At 43.8% G+C, this 10,151-nt stretch overlaps 1 protein-coding gene across 4 annotated transcripts in view; it reads left to right on the top strand.

The window, feature by feature from the left end:
• The window catches only part of dcx (doublecortin), a 149,172-nt gene extending 141,033 nt beyond the window's left edge, over positions 1 to 8,139 (top strand). For all 4 annotated transcript variants that reach the window (XM_033030800.1, XM_033030798.1, XM_033030799.1 and 1 more), the window contains 2 exons: positions 1,175 to 1,280; positions 7,883 to 8,139. In XM_033030800.1, coding sequence (XP_032886691.1) covers positions 1,175 to 1,280; positions 7,883 to 7,940 — 164 coding nt within the window. In that variant the 3' untranslated portion in view covers positions 7,941 to 8,139. The remainder of the gene's footprint in view (positions 1 to 1,174; positions 1,281 to 7,882) is intronic.
• Positions 8,140 to 10,151: the final 2,012 nt, after the last annotated feature.

Consider the following 10,151-nt stretch of genomic DNA (forward strand, 5'->3'; position numbering starts at 1 on the left):
GGTCCCCCAAGGCAATATTCCATCTCTCCACCAATTCCAATATTGGTGGCCAGTGGGGGGGGGTTTCATAGTCCCCCCCCCCATCCCACCAGTAGGGGTGTGGCCTTCATGGCGTGATTGACAGGATTGACAGGAGAGAGAATCTCAACATTTTTAAAACACTAATAACTCTTATTTTTCATCGATGGGAAAAATCCTTGGCACCTGATGAGCGGAGGGGGACTCTGAGTAAGATGACCAAAAATGACAGCCGTACGTGGTAGCGCGTTTTTCTAAATCAATATAAAGCGCAAACAGGTAGTGGTCAAGTTTAGACATTTAATTATATAGAAGGCAAGGCAACTTTAATTAGGCAAGGCAACTTTAATTAGGCAACACAGTTTTAGCATTTCCAAACCAAAGGCAACACAGCTTTAGCATTTCCAAACTATATTTTCAAACCACATTAAGGGCACTGACAGGTCAGTAAAACCACTCACAGTTTAGTAGACTTATGTTCAGTGTTATTCACTGTTCAGACTGAGAGACATAATAATAATAATAATAATACATTTTATTTATGGGCGCCTTTCAAGAGTCTCAAGGACACCATGATCCTCTCCCCCATCTTCCAGAGACTGACTGAGACACTCAACACTTCCGGGTTTTATAGTCCCTCCGGAAGGGGCGTGGCCTTCAGGAGAGAGAATCTCAACATCTTTTAAACACTAATAACCCTTTTATTTTTCATCTATGGGAAAAACCCTCTTGTCCTGCGCAGCGGAGGGGGACTGTGAGTAAGATGGCCAAAGATGGCGGTGACGACTGGTTGGTCGTGAGTAGTTGCCCAAAGAGTCGTACCTTTTTCTGATCGCCGTTAGATTTACAACATGTTGAAAATTTTCGGCGACCTGCTGCAACTATGACGGGTGCCGGCAAGTCGCCGAAAAAATTGCGTAAGTGGGACAGGCCCTTATGTAGTTCAGAGCTTATTTATGATCGTAGTATCTAATGATGCTATGATGACATTGATTTTTGGCGCAAGGGCATTGTTTCTGATATTGTGACATGGATCAACATGACCTTGCGGTGATGGCTCGAAGGGCCGAATGGCCTACTCCTGCACCTATTGTCTATTGTCTATTGATTTTGCATTGTCAGCACTCTACTAGTTGTTTGTTGTGTGTGTTTGCAGCTAATGGGACTTCCAGCAGCCAGCTCTCCACCCCAAAGTCAAACAAGTCCCCAGTCTCCACACCCATTTCTACACCCACCAGCCCAGGTTGCCTTCGCAAGCACAAGGTAAGATGTCGACTGTTTGCTCCTTGCCTCTCGTTTGAGTCACAGATGACTGCTGCTTTAACTCGAAGCATCTGTCATAAGTCCATTTGATTAATATCGTAAAGAAAATGCACAAAACGCTGGGATTACGGTGATGTAGGGGGCGGTCTCGGTGGCGCAGCGGTTGAGTTGCTGCCTTACAGCGCTTGCAGCGCCGGAGACCCAGGTTTGATCCAGACTGCGGGTACTGTCTATACAGAGTTTGTACGTTCTCCCCGTGACCCGCGTAGGTTTCCTCCGAGATCTTCGGTTTCCTCCCACACTCCAAAGACGTACAGGTTTGTAGGTTAATTGGCTTGGTGTAAATGTAAACATTGTCCCTAGTGTGTGTAGACTAGTGTTAGTGTGCGGGAGTCGCTGGTTGGTGGGGGCTCGGTGGGCCGAAAGGCCTGTTTCCTCGGTGTATCTCTAAACGAAACTACACAGCGGGTTAGTCAGCATATTTGGGGAGAAACGTGTGTAAACATTTAGGTCTAAATCCATACTGCAAGAATATTGAGAGAATAAATATGTTTTAAGTTGCAAAGAAAGGCAAAGATGGGGAAGAAGTTCCGGTAAAGGTTCATAACATGTTATAGGAGGAGAATTAGGCCATTCGACCCATCAAATCTATTCCACCATTCAGTCATGGCTGATCTATCTTTCCCTCTTAACCCCATTCTCCTGCCTTCGCCCCATAACGCCCATACTAATCAAAATTCTTCCTTAAAAATATCCATTGACTTGGCCTCCGCTGCCTTCTGCGATCCGTTCATTTTAGTCCAGAAATATGTAGGTTTTTGTTTTAGCTTTAGTTTTAGACATACCAGGCAAAAACAGGCCCTTCGGCCCACCGAGTCTCCGCGACCAGCGATCACCCCGCACACTAGCTCCATCCTACACAATTAGGACAGTTTACAGACACCAATTAACCTACAAACCTGCACGTCTTTGGAGTGTGGGACAAAACGGGAGCACTCGGAGAAAACCCATGCGGTCACTGGGAGAACGTGCAACCTCCGTTCAGACAGCACCCGTAGTCAGGATCTAACCCAGGTCTCTGACGCTGTGAGGCAGCAACTCTACTGCTGCGCCACCGTGCTGCCATAACCTCCATGAAGATCATCCCTTGCATCATAATGGCCCATTAAAATGTTAAGTGTTCTTTCTCTCTCACGCATGCATTTTTAAATTTTAAATCCCACTGATATTTCAGAGCTGACTCTGAGAGCGTAACGTGGTGAAAATGGCGATTATGTCCGAGTGATGGCTGAAAGGAATTTATGGAACTAGTCCACGTGAGCTAGTTGGATTCGCCTCAGTGGAAACACAGCCATTATTAAGGCGTGGAGCCTGCATCAGTAGATCATAACCAGACGTGGTCGCACATTAGAAAGATGAGAATTTTTTTGTTAAAATGTGTGAAAAACTACTAAATTAAATAAAATCTTTCCTAATGTTTCACCAATCTGTGATAAATGTCTGTGTCAAGAAGCTACCATAGCGCACTCTTTTGTTTTTTGTACAAAAATCCAAAAATTCTGGCATGGAATATTTGATATTTTTTCAAAATTAATTAAAATAAAACTGGTACCAAAACCAGAATGGATCATTTTTGGGATATCGGAAGGTATCCCTGAATTAAACGTGTATCAGAAGAATTTACTCAATTACGGGCTAATAATGGGAAAAAAGCTCATACTTAAATTCTGGAAAAATGCGCCCACACCAACAATAAAAATGTGGACATCAAATATGTTTGAAACATTACATCTGGAAGAGATGAGATTCCTCTTAGCAGGTAAAGCAAACCAATTCCAAAAGACGTGGTCTACGTTTATGGACCTATTACAAGCATGAGGTGCAATAGTAATTTTAAAAATAAATAAATAAATAAATGGTATCAGGACCTGGCATTGGGAGGTAAAACAACAAAAACAGACTTGGTTGGTAGTCTTTCTGCGGAGTTTAATGTTATAATAGAGCGATTGTCCTTACTTTATTTTTCTTTCTTTTCTAGGGTCTACTTTCTTACTTTACTTCCTTCTCTAACTTCTTTTCTAAGGGGCTTTCTTTTCCCAACACTCTCTTGCACTTCACAACTCTTGCGCACCTTCTTTACTTTCCTTACTTCTATCTTTTTCTTAAAGCTTTAAAAAAAAAATGAAGCGGTACAAAAAATGTATTAAGATATATGTGTTGTGTGTTATTGTAATTTACCGTACTTCTAATAAAAATAATTAAAAAAAAAAAAAAAAAAAAATGTGTGGAAAACTGATGGTGACATTGAACCTTTGAAGGGAAAAGCTGCAGATTCCAAAATGTTTTCGAGAAGGGTCTCGACCCGAAACGTCACCCATCCCTTCTCTCCAGAGATGCTGCCTGACCCGCTGAGTTACCACAGCATTTTTTGTCTATCTCCGAAATGTTTTAACCCTGGAAACATGAAACTCGTTTCCATAATCAGGCTTGGCACAACGGCAAGGGGCGACACAGTGACACAGCGGTAGAGTTGCTGCAGGAACAATGTTCCCCATGTTTGCGGAGTCCAGAACCAGGGGGTCACATTTCAAGCATAAGGAGTAGGCCATTTCAGGACTGAGATGAGTAAATACTTCTTCACCCCGAGAGTTGTGAATCTGTGGAATTCTCTGCCACAGTAGGCAGTGGAGGCCAATTCACTGGATGTTTTTTAAGAGAGAGTTAGATTTAGCTCTTGGGGCTAACGGAATCAAGGGATATGGGGGAGAAGGCAGGAACGGGGTACTGATTTTAGATGATCAGCCATGATCATATTGAATGGTGGTGCTGGCTCGAAGGGCCGAATGGCCTACTCCTGCACCTATTTTCTGTGTTGTGCACGGCAGTGACCCGGGTTCAATCCTGGTCCAACTGTGGGTGCATGTTTGTACATTCTCCCTTTGACTGCATGAGTTTTTTCCGGGTGCTCTGGTTTCCTCTCACACTCCAAAGAGGTATAGAGTTTGTCGGTTAATTGACTAAATTAGTTGAGTTCAGTTTAGTTTATTGTCACGTGTACCGAGGTACAGTGAAAAGGTTTTGTTGCGTGCTGACCAGTCAGCGGTAAGACAACACATGATTACAATCGAGCCATTTAGTGCAAGGTAAAGTCTGATCAAAGATAGTCTGAGGGTCATCAATGAAGTAGATGGTAGTTCAGGACTGCTCTCTGGTTGTGGTAGGATGATTCAGTTGCCTGATAACAGCTGGGAAGAAACTCCCTGAATCTGGAGGTGTGCGTTTTGTCTTTGGTAAAAATTGTAAATTGTCCCTAGTGCGTAGGATTTTGCTGGTGTATGGGATGATCACTGGTCGGCACGGACTCTGTGGGCCGAAGGGTCTGTTTTCACGCTGTATTTCTAAAGCCTAAAGCAAAACCAAAAGATTCCAAACAGATTCAGTGACGGAAAAATGGGGAAGTGATTCAAGCAAAAAAAAATGTAGAAACATTATTGAACATTATTGTGAGGTATTTATAGCCTTTGGAACTGAAATTAAAAACAGACAGGGTTTCCCAACAACTTTAATGGATTAAATTTACCTGAACCTTTTATGGATTCACTATAGAAGTCGGGATGTTATGTTACAGTTATACGGGACATTGGTGAAGTTGCATTTGGAATATTGTCTTCAGTTCTAGTCAGCTTGCCTCAGTAAGGATGTCATCAAGCTGGATCGGGTGCAGAGAAGATTTACGAGGATGTTGCCAGGACTCGAGGGCCTGAGCTATAGGGAGAGGTTGGGCAGGCTGGGACTCTGTTCCTTGCAGTGTAGGAGATTGAGGGGTGATCTTATAGATGTGGATAACATCTTAAGGCGAAGAGATGGAATAAATAAGATCACAAATGTAAAGCACTTTGGCCAACGAGAGTTGTTTTTTTAAATGTGCTATATAAATAAATGTGACTTGACTTGACATGAGGGGAATAGATAGGGTGAATGCACAGAATCTTTTTCCCAGTGTGGGTGAATTAAGAACCAGAGGACATAGGTTTAAGGTGAGGGAGGAAAGTTTTAATAGGACCCCGAGGGGAAGCTTTTTCCACACAGAAGGTGGTGTCTGAGTTTCAGGTTAGTTTATTGTCACATGTATCGAGGTACTGTGAAAAGCTTCTGTTGGGTGCAACCAGAGTATATGGAACAAGCTGCCAGAGGGGGTAGTTGAGGCAGGTACGAAAGCAACATTTCAAAGTCACGTAGACAGGTACATGGATAGGAAAGGTTTAGAGGGAAATTGGCCAAATCTGTGTAAATGGGACTAGCTTAGATGGGGCATCGGCTGGCATGGACGAGTTGGGCCAAAGGGCCTGTCGCTGTGCTGTATGACTCTTGTAATTATCTGTAATTAAGATTTGCCTCGACTCGATTACGTTTGAAAAAGAGCGAAAAATGTCACAAGGTGGATTTGCATAATATTTTTCCAAGCGTTTCATAATTTTTTGAAGTATGCTCGTTAGAGCGTAGAGATTGATGAAGGGCTGCTTTGGCAGGTGAGAGAGTTGTCACAGATGCAAGGTGTGTCCCAAACGTAAACATCGAACAAAATTGTAGGTCTTATTACCATTTTGAATGGACTGCTTCTCCCTCGGGCCGGGCCACCCCGACATGGGCGCCGAACCTCCCTCGGGCTGCGAGCGCCGCACCTCCCCGAGCTCAGCCGCTCCGACGTTCCACCCTTGGCTGGCCGCCCTCACGAGAGCGCCACAACCTCTCACGGGAGCACTGTTCCAGCCCTGGGCCGGACCACCCTCACGGGAGCGAGCTCAGGGCGAGTCCTGACGGGCTCTGTCTCCGGAGCCTCGAGGTCATCAGCTCCATTAGGCCTCAGCGCAGACGGAGGCAGAGAAGGGGAATACGACAAAAAAGTCGCATTCCCCCGCAGGGAGAGACTGCAAACCCCGTTTCAACCCCCCACCCCCCCAAAACACAAACTAAGAACCAAAAACTAGACTAACCAAAACAAAATAAACAACACAAAAAACACAAACAAACGGGACTGCCGGTGAGCCGCTGCAGCCAGGGCCGCGCCGCCACTCCGACTACTTGTAATTGGATTTAATTTTTTTTTGTAATTTTTTAATACATTTTGAAATTTGAGTTCACTTTCTGGGTTTCTGAATCCCTGGCATCATTGAGAAAACACATCCCCAGGGTGGCACGGTGGCGCAGCGGTAGAATTGCCAGATACGCAGGTTCGGTCCCGACTATGGGCGCTGTCTGTACGGAGTTTGTACCTTCTCCCCGTGACCTGCGTGGGTTTTCTCCGGTTTTCCTCCACACTCCAAAGTCGTGCGGGTTTGTAGGTGAATTGGCTTTGGTAAAAAATGTGTGTCACGGGGTGACGCCTGTATGGTCGTGAGTGGTCGCCCAAAGAGTCGTGCCTTTTTCTGGTCGAGACCCTTCTTCAGACTAGTTATGGAAAAGGGAAACGAGAGGTATCTATGAAGATGATGCACAGAGGGGGATCAGCGAGAGAGGATGTTGAAGAACTCGCGTCGGAGAGAGGAGGAGAACTTCGAGTTGAGATGTGCAAGTTTGCGGGTTAATTGGCCTCTGCAAATTACCCCAAGTGTGTTGGGAGTGGGTGAGAAAGTGGAATAATACAGAACTAGTGCAAATGGGTTTAGTTTAGTTTTATAGATGTCACGTGTGTCAAGGGACAGTGAAAAGCTTTTTGTTACGTGCTAACCAGTTAATTAAGTGAATACCATATAACATTATAACATTATTACACCAATTGCATTAAGCAAAAGTGGATTCAGTGGGTCAAAGGACTTGTTTCCTGCTGGAACTTCTAAATTATACAAAACAAGATTTTATAGAATCGCACTGATAATTACTTAAAGTGGAATTATGTATTATTTTTTGTTTAAAGCAGTTCAGTTTATTGTCACGTGTACCGAGGTACAGTGAAAACCCTTTGTTGCGTGCTAACCAATCAGCAGAAAGACAATACATGATTGTAGTTGTGCCATTCACAATGTACAGATACATGATAAGGGAATAACGTTTAGTGCAAGAAAAAGCCAGCAAAGTCCGATCAAAGATAGTCTGAGGGTCACCAATGAGGTAGATAGTAGCACTGGCCTCTAGTTGTGGTAGGATGATTCAGTTGCCTGATAACAGCTGGGCAGAAACTGTCTCTAAATCTGGAGGCGTGCGTTTTCACACTTCTGTACTTTTTACCCAATGGGAGAGGGGAGAAGAGGGAGTTGCCAAGGTGCGACTTGTCCTTGATTATTCTGCTCACACCAGCCAACATGTCGCAGCTACACTCGTCCCACCTGCCCGTGTTTGGTCCATATCCCTGAAAACCTGTCCCATCCATGTACCTGCCCAACCGTTTCTTAAACATTGGGATAGTCCCTGCCTCAACTATCTCCTCTGGCAGCTTGTTCCATACACCCATTGCCCTCTGTGTGAAAAAGTTGCCCCTCAGATTCCTATTAAATCTATTCCCTTCACCTTAACCTCTGTCCTCTGGTCCTCGATTCCCCCACTCTGGGCAAGAGTACTCTGCGCATCTACCCGATCTCACGATTGTGTCTGGTCTTTCTCCTACGGACCTGTATCTGCCACTTTCTCTGGATGACTCGGACTCTCTGGGTGACTCGATGTAAGCCGTCCGAGGCGAGCGAGCGGTCGGGCCAGGAAGTAAAGTCCGGAAATCGCCGTGGGAAGTAGTAAGACTTGGGAGTGAAAATCTGCCCGGTGCAGAAACATTACTATTTGTGCAAAATCGCCAAGCGACACCGATAAAAAAAAAAATCCCTTAAAAAAAAAAATCACCAAAAAGTTGCCCTTTTTTTTTTTTTTTTAAACGTTTCACCATCCCGTAAGAAATCCAGTATCTTGGAATATCACTGCCTTTTTCTAAACATCAAATATAATGCACTGTGAGAATATTTCATAACGCAAGCAGGTCTCTTGTACATTACATGTCTGGGCAACTTGTGGTCATTTGATTTTCCAATGTCGTCGTTGCCCTGTGATGTTTCCCCTCCCCCCCCCCCCCATCACACTTTGATATTGATGTGCTGTCGTTAGACGCGTTCACTTATCGGGAAAACAAAAACCTCTGCCAGTATTTTCTTTGCACGAGGAAAAAAATGTGCTCTGCTGCGCAGAAATGTTTCCACGTCCAATTTGTTTTGAAAAAGGAAGAGGAAAAAAAATGCCCCCCCCCCAAAAAAAAAATCCATTAAGATTCACGTCGATGAACTGAAAATGGGAATGAAATTTGAGAATTAAAAGTTGCCTAATAAGAACTAAGCATATTGATTTTCTAAAGTTAAATTGGAGCATCTTTGTTTCATACTTTTTTTAAGCAACTAAATAATAATTCCGAATTCTTGCTTTTTATGACATTTTGAATGGATAGTTAGATAGCAAATCTGCAATTTACTAGTAAGAACATGGTGTTCTTAAACTTTTTTAATTTGTGAATGTGTTCACTGTGCAATTATCCAAACCTGTTTATAACTAACTTACTGAATAGAGTTAATAGAATACTTGTAAAATCTGGTGGCGAAGGATTTTCTTTGAAAGAATTGATAGGGAAAAGTGAATGTCAATGTGCTTCTGGGTTAGAATCAGCATGGAATCGATGGCTGCTGTGTAGGAATAATCTTCTTTCTTGGTTGAGAAGGGATATTACAGTTTTGCTTGATTTGGTGTGACATTTAGCTTGCAGGTTGATGTGGAATTCAAATGAAAGTGCACTGTAAGGTTTCTTACATAGCGCACTCAAAATCTCTTTCAAGATTCATGGTGAGTTTTTCTCTGTACTTTATGCCAGCAGAATTTCTTAAGATGCTGCCTCCAGTGTTATATCCATGTTCACGGTAGGATGTCATGCCCTTGTTTTAACATGTTGACAAGTTTAGATTCAGTAGAGATAGCTGGTTAGTCCTGTTAGCTCCACTTGATTGAATGTTGTGGCTAGCAACTTTATTTTTGGGCTACGAACTCCTGCCAAAAGGATTGCTTGAAAGGAATTAGTTGATAGAAGCCTTCAGAGTGGAAATTCATCCCGCAGGTTGGTTGTATGTGGTTAATTCTAAGTCGAAAATTAAGTCCCAAAACAGTGTCTATAAGCCATGGTCAAAGGTAGACACAAAATGCTGAAGTAACTCAGCGGGTCAGACAGTATCTCTGGAGAAATGGAATGGGCATCTTTCAATTGTTCGATACCTCTCCATACATTCATTTGTTTTATATCTCACGTTTCCCTTTCACAAGAGATAGGAGTAGAATTAGGCCATTCGGTCCATCAAATCTAGTCCGACATTCAATCATGCCTGATCTATCTCTCCCTCCTAACCCCTGACTCTCAGTCTGAAGAAGGGTCTCGACCCGAAATGTCACCTATTCCTTCTCCCCAGAGGGAGAAAGCAAGGACTACCTGAAATTGGAGAAGTCAATGTTCATACCGCTGGGGTGTAAACTACCCAAGCAAAATATAAGGTGCTGCTCTTCCAATTTGTGGTGGGACTCACTCTGGCCATGGAGGAGGCCCAGGGCAGAAAGGTCGGATTCGGAATGGGAGGGGGGTTGAAGTGCTGAGCCACCTAGAGATCTGGTTGGTTCATGCAAACTTTAATTGTCTTTGGTCACCATGTTACAGGAACGATGTTGTCCGGCTGGAAAGGGTGTGGAGAAGATTTACAAGGATGTTGCCAGGACTCGAGGGCCTGAGCTACAGGGAGAGGTTGGGGCAGGTTGGGACTCTCTTCCCTAGAGCGCAGGAGGATGATCTTATAGAGGTGTACAACATCGTGAGAGGAATAGACCGGGCAAACACACAAAAGTAGGAGTTTCTTTGTTCCACC

This window comes from Amblyraja radiata, chromosome 12, assembly GCF_010909765.2.
Source record: "Amblyraja radiata isolate CabotCenter1 chromosome 12, sAmbRad1.1.pri, whole genome shotgun sequence".
NCBI classification, from domain to species: Eukaryota; Metazoa; Chordata; class Chondrichthyes; order Rajiformes; family Rajidae; genus Amblyraja; species Amblyraja radiata.